The following is a 15782-nucleotide window of genomic DNA, read 5'->3' as shown; positions in this document are numbered from 1 at the left end:
CGCAAGCACACAAACAAAAACATTCGGACAGACGCATGCATGCACACACGAGCACACACACGTGCACGTCAATTCACACATACACAACAGAGTTGACAGCACACACACGCACAATGACAGACACACAAACACATTCAGCAACTCAGTCATGAAATCTATTGAAGCGTTTTCAATGAAACAAGACTGACACCATGTCACATTCAAGCTTGTGGCATGCATACATTTATTTAGATACTATCTGTTTCTTTCAAATATTATACTTACAGTTGAAGTCGGAAGTTTACATACACCTTAGCCGAATACATTTAAACTCAGTTTTTCACAATTCCTGACATTTAATCCTAGAAACAATTCCATGCCTTAGGTTCGTTAGGATCACCACTTTATTTTAAGAATGTGCAATGTCAGAATAGTAGTAGAGAGAATGATTTACTTCAGCTTTTATTTCTTTCATCACAATCCCAGTGATCGCAAGTTTCCATACACTCAATTAGTATTTGGTCACATTGCCTTTAAATTGTTTAACACGTTTCGGGTGGCCTTCCACAAGCTTCCCACAATAAGTTGGGTGAATTTAGGCCCATTCCTCCTGACAGAACTGGTGTAACTGAGTCAGGTTTGTAGGCCTCCTTGCTCGAACACACTTTTTCAGTTCTGCCCACAAATCGTCTATAGGATTGAGGTCAAGGCTTTGTGATGGCCACTCCAATTCCTTGACTTTGTTGTCCTTAAGCTATTTTGCCACAACTTTGGAAGTATGCTTGGGGTCATTGTCCATTTGGAAGCCCCATTTGCGACCAAGCTTTAACTTCCTGACTTATGTCTTGAGATGTAGCTTCAATATATGCACATACTTTTATTTCCTCATGATGCCATCTATTTTTTGAAGTACACCAGTCCCTCCTGCAACAAAGCACCCCCACAAAATGATGCTGCCACCCCCATGCTCCACGGTTGGGATGGTGTTCTTCGGCTTGCAAGCCTCCCCCTTTTTCCTCCAAACATAACGATGGTCATTATGGCCAAACAGTTCTATTTTTGTAAAACCTCAGTGTGTGTAAACTTCCAACTTCAACTGTATACGAGCTAAAGTCTACGAAACATCTAACATCTTCTCAGTTCAGTCAGATCCTCTCAGTTCAGGGTCCATTATTGTTAGATTATGAAAAAGAGGGAGCATTACCTCTTTCTGGTTTTGTTCTTGTCTTTCTGTTTGTTCTTTGGGCTACCGGATCTGAAAAGGGAAACGCGTTGATGAATCTTCTTTAAACAGGTAACAAGGTACGTGCACTGTAATAATCAGTCATTGACATAGTGTCCCTGACTGTAAAACCTATGTGATGTGGACTGTACAGTACACAGAGTACTTTATTGATCTGCATCCCCACCTGTATCTCCTCTTTCTCCTGGAACCAGACGTCGACCTACAGAGAAAGAGAAACCTGAGTCATCTGTAGCTCAGTTGGTAGTGCAATTTCCAGGACCACCCGTAAGCATGACTGTAAGTTGCTTTGGATAAAAGCGTCTGCTAAATGGCATATGTTATTTTTATTCAAATTATTAAACCTCTGTTACAGACACTGAACTCCAGTTAGCCTGACCATCTCTCTAGACCTTAATAAGGGGATATATAATGAGGGAATATATGCTTGACTGACTACATACAGTACTTCAAAGTCCTTAGTATGTTCACACTACTGTTGCCATGGTGATAAGTCAGACTGGACAACAAAAGCTCTTCTTTTCCCTCTTTTTACACAACACTGTATTCACCTTATGTGGACATAGACATATACACATAATACACCTGGTACATGTACCACAAGGAGAGAGGAACACAAAAACTATGTCAGGTCTGCGCTAGTGAAGAGAAAGAGACTAATAAAGCTGTCAGAGTAATATAGGGCCAGTGAAGAATTGTCGTGGCGTCTAGGCTATGAGACCATGCGGGTGTCCCAAAAGGGCACCCTCTTCCCTATTTAAGTAGTGCACTAAATAGGGAATAGGGTGCCATTTGGGATGTAAACCATGTTGTTGTTCCACCAGAGAGAACAGACTGGGGGCTCTAAGGAGGCTTCGCCTTTAATTTATTTTACTCCCATCAATTGTCAAACACAATGTCCCCTGATAGTGCTCTTCTTATTATAGGGCTGTAACCAAATAGTAACCTATGTTAACCATACAGTCTACCATATAGACTACAAGGGGCCTTTGGGAGTCTGTTAGCCCACCACCATTATGGCTTAAGTTATTTTATTTAAATGTTTTATTTATATTTATACTTATTTTTACCTTTATTTAACTGGGCAAGTCAAATTCTTATGTACAATGATGGCCTACCGGGGAACAGTCCAGGGGCAGAACGACAGATTTTTACCTTGTCAGCTCGGGGATTCGATCCCAGCAACCTTTCGGCTAACCACTAGACTATCTGCCGCCCCTGAACTGGAGAGCTTTAGCTGGGGGGACATCAGTGTTAGAAAGACCCACCCTCGTAAGACAAGGAATGTGGGTTTAATGTATACATTGGGTTGGCCTATTGTAATGTATGCTTCTGTTTAGGGAGAGATCCCACAGGATGTAAGGAGGGAGAGCCTCCTCTATATAGTGTGTTCACAAACAAAAGCCTCTGATTGTAAATGCTCTTTTCCATGACCAGTCGTTATTAAATAACCTGAACTTGGTTTCAAGTCTGTGTCTTTTTTGTCCTTGACTATCTCCATAGCATCAAGTCTTAGAACCCTACATTATTAACACCCTCCTCTATCGCTCTCCTCCCTCCTTTTCTCCTAATTGAAGGAATATACAGCGCTATGCTACACCTGAAATGGGAGCCCAAACTAAAGAAAACGTCATCTTCTGTTGTTACAAAGTGACTTTTCTATGTTGGCGGTGTAGTAAAGTGAGTATTGGTTGGTGGACACCATAGCAGCTCATAGTTCAGATTGTTACAACTGCATCGGAAAAAGCTCCCCTCCCCCTCCACTGCCTTCTCCAATGCCCCAACAGACACACACAGTAGAGCATATCACAGGAGGCTACCTAACTCGAGGGACGCACCTACCTCCTCCTTCTCCCCCTATCTAACCATTCATTATTCATGTGTAGACAATACCTGCAATGCAGTGGATGTTTGGAGAAATATGAGGAGGGGAGAGAGAGAGGCTAAAGGTGGGAGAGAGGGGGAGGAGGAGAGTTGTATAAGTGTGAGGAGGGTAGGGGTGTTGGGGGGTTAATTTGGGGGGGGGCAGCACAGCGATGCTCTGCAATTTGGTGAGAGGCTCATTTTTCTTCTTTTGCGGCTCTCATACAGGCTTGGTTATTAGGAGAATGAGTTTAGCCCCCACAAGAGAGAAAGAATTAAAGAGAGAGAGATAGGTAGAGAGAAATAGAGAAGGAGAGAAAAAGAGCTAGACAAAAAAAGGAGGAGGGATGTGCTATTTAGAATTGCTTATTGTCCTTATGATATCCCTGGGCGAAGCAGTATTATTCTCTGCTGAGCTCTCTTTCTCATTTTCTCTCTCTCCATTCTCTTTTTCATTTTGTGCTGACACTATAATTATTGCTTTATTGTCGGAGGAGGATTGCTTCGTAAGAAAAGTATAAGCAACATTTTTTCAAGGTTTTATTAAACATCATCAATAACGAATGAATGCGCTGGAAGAATATCCTCTCCAATATCCTACATCTCACTTTGAGTTTCAATATCCTTATCAATAATATGTGATCGTTTCAGGAAACATAGGCTTATGTCACGCTTCACTACTTCACAGGAGAGGCATTTGAACGTAAACTTTAAATAAAAAAATAAAAAAACGTTTTTTTGGAAGAAATGCCTTCTGGAACATGTGAAATTTCATGTGCCTTAATAACAAACTTGTATGCCATCTGTAAATACTAATACAATTTTTAAATTACGAGCCTAGTTGATTTAGCCATAGAAAAAGTCAGGAACCTTCCCGTTTGCCATGATTGACTGAGATAATGAATGGGCTGGACATGACGAGAGATAAGTTTGGATTGGTCTGCCATGTAGCACATTTCTGTCTATAACATGAGCTGGTCAGTATGTGTAGGTAATCCTTTCTAACGCAGATGTTTTGAAAGATATCACATAGTAGAACTACAAAAGTGTTGCTCTCGACTTTCTGGAGGAATGAGTTTTGAAATCAGTGGAATGCCCGGTGGAATTAGATTATGATGGAGAAAATTATGGTGGTTGATTGCAAGTATGCAGAGGGAGTCAAAAAGAGAACACACAGAAGGCTGTTGTATAAAACACCTGTCTCCGGATTACATCTTCAAACTAAGTGACAGAGAGGGAGAAGCATCCGTGACAGAGAGGGAGAATTGTCCATGCATGTAAGAGAGTCTATTTAGCTAAATTTTCAGATATTATACGTTTCTAATTTTGTCATTTTCAATTCAAGTTAAAGCGTACTGTTAGCTTGCTAGCTAAAGTTAGCTGGCTTGCTCGTTAGCTAAAGTTACGTGTATGATCTGTGTAGTAATATTATTCCTATCTCAGAGCCATTTGCTTTGCTAGTTGTAGCCGGTTGTTAGCTAGCTAGCTAGCATTGAACCTGGTTGGTTAGCGACCTGCAGATTCATGCAGGGTAGTAAAGTTATGAGTTGGAATTGTGGTTAATTGTTTAGCTAGCTACATAAATAAACAAAAGACCCCACTATACAAGTAACCATTTCACTACACCTTCTGTATCCTGTGCATGTGACAAATAAACATTGATTTTAATTTATATAGTGTGTGTTTACCAGAGACGGTAATGTGAAGAACAACATGACCTGCACCAAAGTCAGATTAGGACATAACGTTAGGCCAACGAGACAGTGTCCAAGTTCAAAATTTCTCTAGTAGAATGACCTGGTTTCATTTCGTCACACTCACAACCGTAAGCTATTTTCTTCAATTTTGCTTGCTAATAACTTGTAAATGATGATCTTGTTGTGAATTTATTTTCCTGTAATAATGAAGACAAATGAGCTAAAGTGAAGACGTTGTCAGCTATATGATATGGTCATTATTTGAAATGGAAGGCCAGCTAACTTAACATTAGCTCGCTAGCTAGCTATCAAGCTAGAAACAAACCAAAATTTTAGTTGCCTGGTTTGCTAGATTAACATGTACTGAATTAATTGTTAAACGGATGGGTTCATTGGTGTTAAAATATACTAGTGATGCTATATTGGACCACCAGACTGATGTCATGCAGTCTGTAGTTTTCGTGTTTATACTTTTTCATAACGACAACGACAAGTTTGATGTCTGACGACAATATAATATTCATGATATCACTGCAACAACTGTCAATGTATGTAGTATAAACCAGCTTTTAGTCTTAAAATCTTTGGTTGTTTAGTACATGGCCTTACATGTGAATCCGTAGGCGGGTGGTGCTGAGGCTTATTAAGAGGGTGTGAACGATGCTGAATGGGTGTAGACAAAGAAGAGCTCTCCAGTTGGTTTACAAAAACATTCAAGGGCCATTTTCTCAAAAGTGAGGTTACAAGTTGATCAACTTTCAAAGCAGAATTACTTTCCCATTGTTTCTCAAATGCAGTGTATGATATACTATTTTGCAGCTCTGTGTCTCTGCTTTTATCCATTGTAATAAACACATTTTCAAATGTTGCTACATAAAACCGAATCGAGCAGGTCGGTCATATATAGTCTGTTGTTTTCTAGAAGCAACAACATTTGTGGTTCCTATACTATTTGGGCCTATAGGAAAGTGAGTAGTGAAAGTACAGTACTGAGTAATGGCAGAGCTCAAGTTTTTATCCCTAAGTCCCTCAGCTGAGCACCTTTCCCCTGTTAAGCAAACCGGCTGAAAAGCATCAGGGTATGCTCACATTCTATTGATTAACCTAGAGGATGAATGTTCATGAAAAGTGCATGCACACACATACACACCTGTCTCGCTTGTGTTTCTTTCCACTTTTCTTCTTCTTCTCTCTGCGGGAGGGAGAGGAGCTGTCGAACCTGGAGGAGACATGGGGAGAGAGAGAGAGCTCAGAGAGAGAGAGAAAGAAAGAGAGAGAGAGATGAAGAGAGCGAAAGAAGAGCAGTCCTACACAATAAAGCCTATCCAGAAGGAATTAAAAGATTGTTAAGAAAACGTAGCAAAGCACACCTCTAACCTTGCCACTATTAATGATATAGCAGGGCCACTCATACATTATTTCTTCAGAGAATGGTCTGTACTGTCAAAGTGAACAATGAACCCAGTCCTCCATTCTATTCCTTACATTTCATCGTTACGTTTCCTCTAGTAGCTTTGCCAGTTCTCCTCACCAAGAGTCCTTGAGAGCGGCCAGAGATTTCTGTGTCATACATGTCTCTATTCACCTGTGTTCTTCTCTCCCTACAGTCGGTCTCTCGCTTTCATCTGTAGCACTGCCTCTCTCTCTCTGTCTGTCATCCAGACCAATCTCTCTCATCCCCTTGACGACCTTGAGGAAAACCAGGGAGCTGTCTTACTCTTTTTCAATTACAATCTGTATCTACCATCATGTCGGTGTCCATGGCCCTGCCCATCTTTGTGTTTAAAGGGAATACACACACAATACATATGCAATGATTCAAACGCAATGTAACAACAGCATAATGCATATCTCATCACTGAGGAAGAATAGTTCTACATCTTGTGAGGCCACTGACCGACTCCTTCTGCGACCAGATTTCTTTTTCTTCCTCTTCTTTGGTCGAGGAGATGGAGAGCTGCTAGATTTCCTCTTCATTCTATGGTAGCCAGGCAGAGAGAGAGAGGGAGAGAGAAAGAGAGAGGGAGAAAGAAAGAGAAAAAAAGAGAAATGAGAGAGTTGGAGGGGAGAGAGTATTCAGTGAGCGAAACATACAAGCGTTTGTCATTACAGTAATCTTCAGTCACAAATAAATTGATCAGCTACAGGCAAGATTTTCCCCAGGCAAGCAAGCTTAATGTCCTCTGAGTGATGCGACAATCCATACTGTGCATGCAAGTGCATGGGAGCGTACCACTTCATACTGCCTCTGGCAATCTGGCATACAATTATTAATTTCTGGGAAAATGTAATTCCGATAATACATTCTAATGAATCCATGGTGTATTGGCTATACTTCAAAAGACAAACAACAATGTAGTACACTGCATTGTTGTTTGTCTTTTGAATGTGTATGTCAGAATTCCCTGTACGAAGTGTGTGTGTGTGTGTGTGTGTGTGTGTGTGTGTGTGTGTGTGTGTGTGTGTGTGTGTGTGTGTGTGTGTGTGTATCTGTGTGGGGGTGCATTCTGAAGGCTATGGCACTTGGTCTGAAGAGCCCTCTTCAACTGATATCTATCTAATCTGCATATACACCTGCTCGTCAAACATCTCATTCCAAAATCATGGGCATTAATGTGGAGTTGGTCCCTCCTTTGCTGCTATAACAGCCTCCACTTCTGGGAAAGCTTTACACTAGACGTTGGAACATTGCAGGGACTAGCTTCCATTCAGCCACAAGAACATTAGTGAGGTTGGCCAATGTTGTTGGCCAATGTTTGTCTATGGAGATTGCATGGCTGTGTGCTCAATTTTATACAGCTATCAACAACGGGTGTAGCTGAAATAGTCACATCTACTAATTTAAAGGGGTGTCCACATACTTTTGTATATTTAGTGTATATTAAATGGCAAAGGCCACATGGAGAGGATGAGGTAAAGGCTGATTGGATTTCCATCTCAAGAGGTGGGTAGTGTGTGTGCGTGCGTGCGTGCTTTGTCTGTACTTGTGTCTGTCTATGCGCATTCATGTGTGTGTGTACGTGTGTGTCTGTGTAACGCAGACCTTAATCGCTGACAGCATGGACTACATCCTCTCCGGAGGGCTTGGAGGTAAGCTCCTGTACTGGCAGGCCTCCCACCTCCGCTCCCCTATCTGTGGCACACATGTGCTGTGTAGGAGTGGTGTATGGGGCAGGCTTCCTGACATTTCTTAAAAGTGACACAGTAAATAATATCATATGTATTATTGTAATCAGTAGACTTTAGGGAAAACGCATATAGCTTTTTTAGAGTGTAAAAGGAAACTTTGTATTTAATACAACCCTTTGAAAGTGAAAATATCAACATTGTACTGCTGCTTTGGGGCAATGTTGACACAACATAGGGGAAGCCATGACCCAAAATGTAAATGGAGGTACATTTCACCGGCCCGGCTAAAATGGTATCATATCAAATCAAACTTTATTTGTCACAAGCACCGAATACAATGTTTACTCCTTAACCAACAATGCAGTTGAAGAAAGTGTTAAGAAAATATTTACCAAATAAGCTAAAGTAAAACATAATAAAAAGTAACACAATAAAATAACAATAATGAGGCTATATACAGGGGGTACCGGTACTGAGTCAACGTATGGGGGTACCGGTTAGTCGAGGTTATTTGTACATGTAGGGATAAAGTGACTATGCATAGATAATAAACAGCGAGTAGCAGCAGTGTAAAAACAAATGGGGGGGTCAATGTAAATATTCCGGGTGGGCATTTGATTAATTGTTCTGCAGTCTTATGGCTTGGGGGTAGAAGCTGTTGAGGAGCCTTTTGGTTCTAGACTTGGTGTTCCGGTACCGCTTGCCGTGCGGTAGCAGAGAGAACAGTCTATAACTTGGGTGACTGGAGTCTTTGACATTTTTTGGGGCTTTCCTCTGACACCGCCAAGTATATAGGTCCTGGGTGGCAGGAAGCTTGGCCCCAGTGATGTACTGGGTCATACGCACAACCCTCTGTAGTGCCTTATGGTCAGATGCCGAGCAGTTGCCATACCAGGCGGTGACGCAACTGGTCAGGATGCTCTCGATGGTGCAGCTGTAGGACCTTTTGAAGATCTGGGGAACTATGCCAAATCTTTTCAGTCTCCTGAAGGTGTTGTCGTGCCCTCTTCACGACTGTCTTGATGTGTTTGGACCATGATAGTTTGATGGTTATATGGACACCAAGGAACTTGAAACTCTCAACCGGCTCCACTACAGCCCCGTCGATGTTAATGGGGGCCCGTTTGGCCTGCTTTTTCCTGTTGTCCACGTTCAGCTCCTTTGTCTTACTCACATTGAGTGAGAGGTTGTTTTCCTGGCAACACACTGCCAGGTCTCTGACCTCCTCCCTATAGTAGGCTGTCTCATCGTTGTTGCTAATCAGGCCTACCACTGTTGTGTCGTCAGCAAACTTAATGATGGTGTTGGAGTTGTGCTTGGCCACGGAGTCGAGGGTGAACAGGGAGTACAAGAGGGGACTAAGCACACACCCCTGAGGGCCCCTGTGTTGTGGATCAGCATGGCAGACGTGTTGTTGCCTAACCTTACCACCAGGTGACAGCCCGTCAGGAAGTCCAGGATCCAGTTGCAGAGGGAGGTGTTTAGTCCCGGGGTCCTTAGCGTAGTGATGAGCTTTGTGGGCACTATGGTGTTGAACGCTGAGCTGTAGTCAAAGAACAGCATTCTCACATAGGTGTGGAGCGCGATTGAGATTGCGTCATCTGTGGATCTGTTGTGGCGGTATGCGAATTGGAGTGGGTCTAGAGTATCCGGGATGATGCTGTTGATGTGAGCCATGACCAGCCTTTCAAAGCACTTCATGGCTATCGACCTGAGCACTACGGGGCAGTAATCATTTAGGCAGGTTAACTTCGCTTCCTTGGGTACAGGGACTATGCTGGTCTGCTTGAAACATGTAGGTATTATAAACTCTGTCTGGGAGAGGTTAAAAATATCAGTGAAGACACTTGCCAGTTGGTCTGCGCATGCTTTGCGTACATGTCCTGGTAATCCGTCTGGTCCCGTGGCTTTGTGAATGTTGACCTGTATAAAGGTCTTGCTCACATCGCCTACCGAGAATGTTATCACACAGTCGTCCGGAACAGCTGGTGCTCTCATCATGCATGTTTCAGTGTTGCTTGCCTCGAAGCTAGCATAAAAGGCATTTTGCACAACTGGTAGGCTCGCGTCACTGGGCAGCTCAGGATAGAATTATGGTCAGATTTGCCAAATGGAGGGCGGGGAGATCTTTGTATGCATCTCTATCTGGTTGCACATATGACATGCTGGTAGAAATGAGGTCAAACGGATTTAAGTTTGCCTGCATTAAAATCCCCGGCCACTAGGAGCGCCACTTCTGGATGAGCATTTTCTTGCTTGCTTATGGCCTTATACAGCTCGTCTTAGTGCCAGCGTTGGTTTGTGGTGGTAAATAGACAGCTATGAATAATATAGATGAGAACTCTCTTGGTAGATAGTGTGGTCTACAGCTTATCATAAGGTATCCTTTGCATCGGACTCGTTAAAGAAAAATTATTTGTCCAGTTCGAGGTGAGTAATCGCTGTTCTGATGTCCAGAAGAAATTTTCGGTCATAAGAGAGGGTAGCAGCAACATTATGTACAAAATAAGTAAAAAAATAAGTTACAAACGTGAAAAACTAATAAGATCGCACAGTTGATAAGGAGCATGTAAAACGGCAGCCATCCCCACCAAGACCATTCTCAGTTATTGGTCAGCGAGTGTGTGTGTGATTGTGTTTTTGTGTGTGTGCATGCGTGCGTACATGCAAATATAAATGTGTGTGTACTATACATGTGTGTGTATGAGTGAGAATACGTGTGGTTGTTCCATACCTATAACCGTCTTTATCGTAGTAGTCTCCATGCCAGTCTGTGTCCTCCTGGTAACCATCAGCCAGGGTTGGGTCGGTCTGCTCCTCCCCATGCTCTCCATGGACCATGTGTTTGACCCTACAGAGAAAACACAGGTCATAGGTCACTGGAAGCAGCCAATGGGAGACCAGGGACCAGGAATTGTGTGTACGTGTGGTAAGAATGACAAGAACTGAAGAACACAGCAGCTGCATGCGGCTCAGAACGACTCTGAAAATTAACACTATTTTCTAAACATTCCGTGATACAAAATCCTTTGTTCTAACACAAATCTTTTACTTATCTGAGTCCAAATGTTCTTGTCGGAGCACAAATAAAATAACTAAAATCTGATGTTAAAATGTGACTCTCCATCCTAGAGTTAACATATCTCTCCATCTCACACCATCTCTCCCTCTCACGCATGCAGATGGCTGTGTTGCACTCCTACCCCCCCCTAATCCCCCCATCCCTTTCACTTCCTGGCCTGCACCATGTGCCCTCTGCTGATCCATCTCATCTGGCCATGAACAGTAACACCCACACAGAGAGAGGAGGGCACATGGAACACGCACACGAGCGCACGCACACATATGAGGGGGGATGAATGCCATAACTGAGCCATTGAACGTGTGAACATTTTAAAAGATTACCATTCAACCAAGTTTATTTTATAACAACAATGTGTCTGATTCATTCAATTCCAAACAGCTGCCTTAAGGGAATTAACTCCACAGTATAAAATCCACTTTCCTAACGGGACCCCTGCATTGTTTATCATCTGTCAAGGTGGGGGTTATAATGTCTGTATATAAACACAACACATTAACCACATTATAACATTGTTAATTGGGTCTACATTAATTAGGTACATGTAAAAAAAATCTTTGCCCTGTCAATTCTTTCATGTTAGGCTATTACATAAGCTATAAAGTGGGAACACATAGCATCATTCCATAACATTTAAGAGTTGAAACATGTTCGAATCTTTCTTATTAATAATCTTGCGTGAGGGGTTGAGGCGGCAGGTAGCCTGGCGGTTAGAGCATTGGGACAGTAACTGAAAGGTTGCTGGTTTGAATACCTGAGCCGACAAGGTGAAAAATCTGTCAATGTGCCCTTGAGCAAGGCACTTAACCCTACTACTATGGCTGACCCTGTAAAACAACACTATTTCCTGCACCTATCGTGTGTATGTGACAATAAAACATGTATCATCTCCAGCAATGAAGGGGGGAGGAGGTCCCTTTCGTAGCTCTGTTCATTTGGGAGAGGAGGACAGCAAACCTGTTAATTGTCTGAGCACCACTGACAATAGTGTAACGCATAACAGACAAATATTAAATAACCACATGCACACCTTAGAGATAGATGCATGCCCTGGTCTAATTTAGTTAGAGAGGTATGATCATTTTCAGTCTGAAATCATCTGAAGAGATTTCAAATCAGTGAAAACAAGAACTCCCATGCAAGCTGAACGTGATGGAAATAGACAAGACAGCTAGCTGTAAGTACTAAGTAGTGTTGGTGTGAGAGCGAGATCAACATCAGAGTAAGAAGAATGGGGATGGATGCTCTCGGTTTTCATTGTACAATTAAAAATAAAGGTGCAGGTTGGAACCAAATAAGGTTCTTGAGAACGATGCCAAAGGGCTGGTGTGTCAAACTCATTCCACAGAGGGCTAAGTGTCCGCGGGTTTTCGCTCCACCCTTGTATTTTATTGATGAATTAAGGTCACTAATTATACTGAACAAAAATATAAATGCAACATATAAAGTGTTGGACCCAGGTTTTAGGTGTTGGTCCCCATTTCCAAGATGGCATAGCAATGGGATGTCTGTGCTGATTGTCTTGTGTATATATTGTTTTTCTTCGTATATAGTTCGTATATATTTGTAACATTTTTAATCTCAATTTCCATCTACGGACTGATCATACTCTCCTGCAACCCGCCTCACCCAATTTGGTATGGATCTGCTATTTTTAGAACCGGAACCCCCTTCAGAAGATTGCCAGCTAACTAGCTACTAGCTAGTAGTCAGTTAGCCACTGCTAGCGGTCATCACCGTTAACTCGGACATCTGCCAGCCTCAGCCCGGTCAATTCCTGCCAGTCTGCACAGTGCGATTTCAACCCAGAGCATATCGGACTGCTTTTCTCTACCACATCTCTGGATTCCTACCACAAGCTCCTATCGCAAGCTACCTTTACTCCGGATCATTGCAGCTATCTAGCTGCTGTCCGAGTGGCTACTCCTGGCTAACGTCTCTGTCCCGAAGTAAGCACCAGTTAGCCTGCAGCTAGTCTCGAGCAAGAACCATCTCCCGGCTAGGCGAAGAGAACCATCAGACAATTCCTGGGCTTCAATACCTCTTTTGCCAATTGGCCTGGACCCTTTGCTGCCGACACGGAGCCCCGCCGATCCATCACGACTCGTCTGCCGACGTAACCGTCTGAGGGGTTTTCAACAGGCTCTCCCGCTGCAACGTCCCCCTGAGGTCCATCTGCTAGCAGTCTGAATCGCCGTGCCTCCAAGCTCGCCTAACTACTCACTGGACCGTTTGATCACTCGGCTTCACATGCTGTTGCCTAATGTCAATATGCCTTGTCTATTGCTGTTTTGGTTAGTAATGTTTGTCTTATTTCACTGTAGAGCCTCCAGTCCTGCTCAATATGTCTTTGCTAGCCCTTTTGTTCCACCCCCACACAGGTGACCCGGCTTAAATGGTGCCTCTAGGGACAAAACCTCTCTCATCATCACTCAATGCCTAGGCTTACCACCACTGTACTCACATCCTACTATACCCTTGTCTGTACATTATGCCTTGAACCTATTCTTACGCACCCAGAAATCTGCTCCTTTTACTCTCTGTTCCGAACGCATTAGACGACCAGTTCTTTTAGCCTTTAGCCGTACTCTTATCCTACTCCTCGTCTGTTCCTCTGGTGATATACTAACAAACCTTCAAACGAGCTTCAACGCAATACAACACTCCTTCCGTGTCCTCCAATTGCTTTTGATGCTAGTAAAACTAAGTGCATGCTCTTCAACCGATTGCTGCACGCACCCTCCCACCCGACTAGCATCACTACGCTGAACGGTTCTGACCTAGAATATGTGGACAACTACAAATACCTAGGTGTCTGGTTAGACTGTAAACTCTCCATCCAGAGTCACATTAAGCATCTTCAATCCAAAATGAAATCTAGAATTGGCTTCCTATTTCACAACAAAACCCCCTTCACTCATGCTGCCAAACATACAACCATAAAACTGACTATCCTACCGATAGCAACATCCACCCGTAGCATGTGCTCCAGCAGGTATATTGCACTGGTCCTCCCCAAAGCCAACACTTCCTTTGGCCGCCTTTCCTTCCAGTTTTGACTGGAATGACTGGAACAAATTGCAAAAATCTCTGAAGCTGGAGTCTTATATCTACCTCTCTAACTTTAAGCATCAGCTGTCAGAGCAGCTTACCGATCACTATACCTGTCATCACTGTACCTGCCAATCTGTAAATAGCACACCGAACTACCTCATCCCCATATTATTACCTACCCTCTTCCTCTTTTGCACCCCAGTATCTCTACTTGCACATCATCTGCACATCTGTCACTCCAGTATTAATGCTAAATTGTAATTATTTCACCTCTATGGCCTATTTATTGCCTACCTTCATACTCTTCTACATATGCACACACTGTACATAGATTTTTCTATTTTTCTTCTCTATTGTGTTATTGACTGTACGTTTGTTTATGAGTAACTGTGTTGTTTTTTGTCACACTGATTTGCTTTATCTTGGCCAGCCAGTGTAACGCTCGTCGTCGTAAGGAATAGTGGACCAAAGCGCAGTGTGGTAAGTGTTCATGATTTTATTTCATATCAAAAACACTCGAACAAAGTAACGAAAGCAAACAGTTCTGTCAGGTAAAACAGATACTAAACAGAAAATAACTACCCACAAAACCCAAATGAAAAAGGACAACTTATATATGATCCCTAATCAGAGACAACGATAGACAGCTGCCTCTGATTGGGAACCACACCAACATAGAAATAAAGAAACTAGAACGCCCTGGCCTAACCAAAAATAGAGAATAAAAACCTCTCTATGGCCAGGGCGTGACAGCCAGGTCGCAGTTGTAAATGAGACCTTGTTCTCAACTGGCCTACCTGGTTAAATAAAGGTTAAATAAAAAAATGAGCTGAAATAAAATAAATGTTCCAATCACACAAAAAGCTTTACATCTCTGTTTGTGAGCATTTCTTTTTTGCCAAAATAGTCCCTCAACCTGACAGGTGTGGCATATCAAGAAGCTGATTAAACAGCCGGATCATTACACAGGTGCACCTTGTGCTGGGGACAATAAAATGTGCGGTTTTGTCACACAACACAATGCCACAGACGTCTCAAGTTGAGGGAGTGTGCAATTGGCATGCTGACTGCAAGAATGTCCACCAGAGTTGTTGCCAGATAATTTAATGTTAATTTCTCTACCATAAGCTGCCTCCAACGTCGTTTTAGTGAATTTGGCAGTACGTCCAACCGGCCTCACAACTGCAGACCCCGTGTAACCACGCTAGCCCAGCCCAGACCGGCTGCACCCCTGCCCAGTCATGTAAAATCCATAGATTAGGGCCTAATGAATTTATTTAAATTGACTGATTTCCATATATGAACTTTAACTCTGTTGCATGTCGCGTTTAGATTTTTGTTCAGCATAGTAAGGAACTCCCCTCACGTGTTTGTGTAGATCTTAACTGAAAGGAAAACCCAAAAACCCACAGACACTCTGCCCTCCTTGGAGTTTGACACCCCTGCTATAGGGGAACCATTTTAGGGTCTCTGAAGCAATGTGAATATTGGCACTCCTTTAGTTTTTTGTCTAGACTTAGTCATTTGACTAAAATAGTATTAAGTCTTAGTTACATTTTTGGCATTTGATTAATGATTTCATATAGTTATTGTCTGTGAGCCATTTTAGTCAACTAAGGGCCTAATAATTTGCAGTCACATCACATTTGTATTACCTCATTAACCTACAGTAAAGATAAATCACTGACTTCCATGTCCACAAACATGCATAGCCTTTGCCCAACACCAAAACAAT

General features: G+C 42.7%; 1 protein-coding gene across 2 annotated transcripts in view; it reads right to left on the bottom strand.

Moving 5' to 3' along the window:
* Positions 1-15782, bottom strand: part of LOC135548748 (serine/arginine repetitive matrix protein 3-like) — a 147589-nt gene that overhangs the window by 16911 nt on the left and 114896 nt on the right. For both annotated transcript variants that reach the window (XM_064978648.1, XM_064978649.1), the window contains exons 4-8: positions 10646-10762; positions 6680-6760; positions 5933-6001; positions 1389-1424; positions 1184-1234 (exon numbers count right to left, since the gene is read on the bottom strand). In XM_064978648.1, the coding sequence (XP_064834720.1) occupies positions 1184-1234; positions 1389-1424; positions 5933-6001; positions 6680-6760; positions 10646-10762 (354 nt within the window). The remainder of the gene's footprint in view (positions 1-1183; positions 1235-1388; positions 1425-5932; positions 6002-6679; positions 6761-10645; positions 10763-15782) is intronic.

Source organism: Oncorhynchus masou, chromosome 11 (assembly GCF_036934945.1).
Source record: "Oncorhynchus masou masou isolate Uvic2021 chromosome 11, UVic_Omas_1.1, whole genome shotgun sequence".
Taxonomy (NCBI): domain Eukaryota; kingdom Metazoa; phylum Chordata; class Actinopteri; order Salmoniformes; family Salmonidae; genus Oncorhynchus; species Oncorhynchus masou.
Note: the sequence above shows the minus strand (reverse complement) of the source record. Positions and strands in the feature narration are given on the sequence as shown.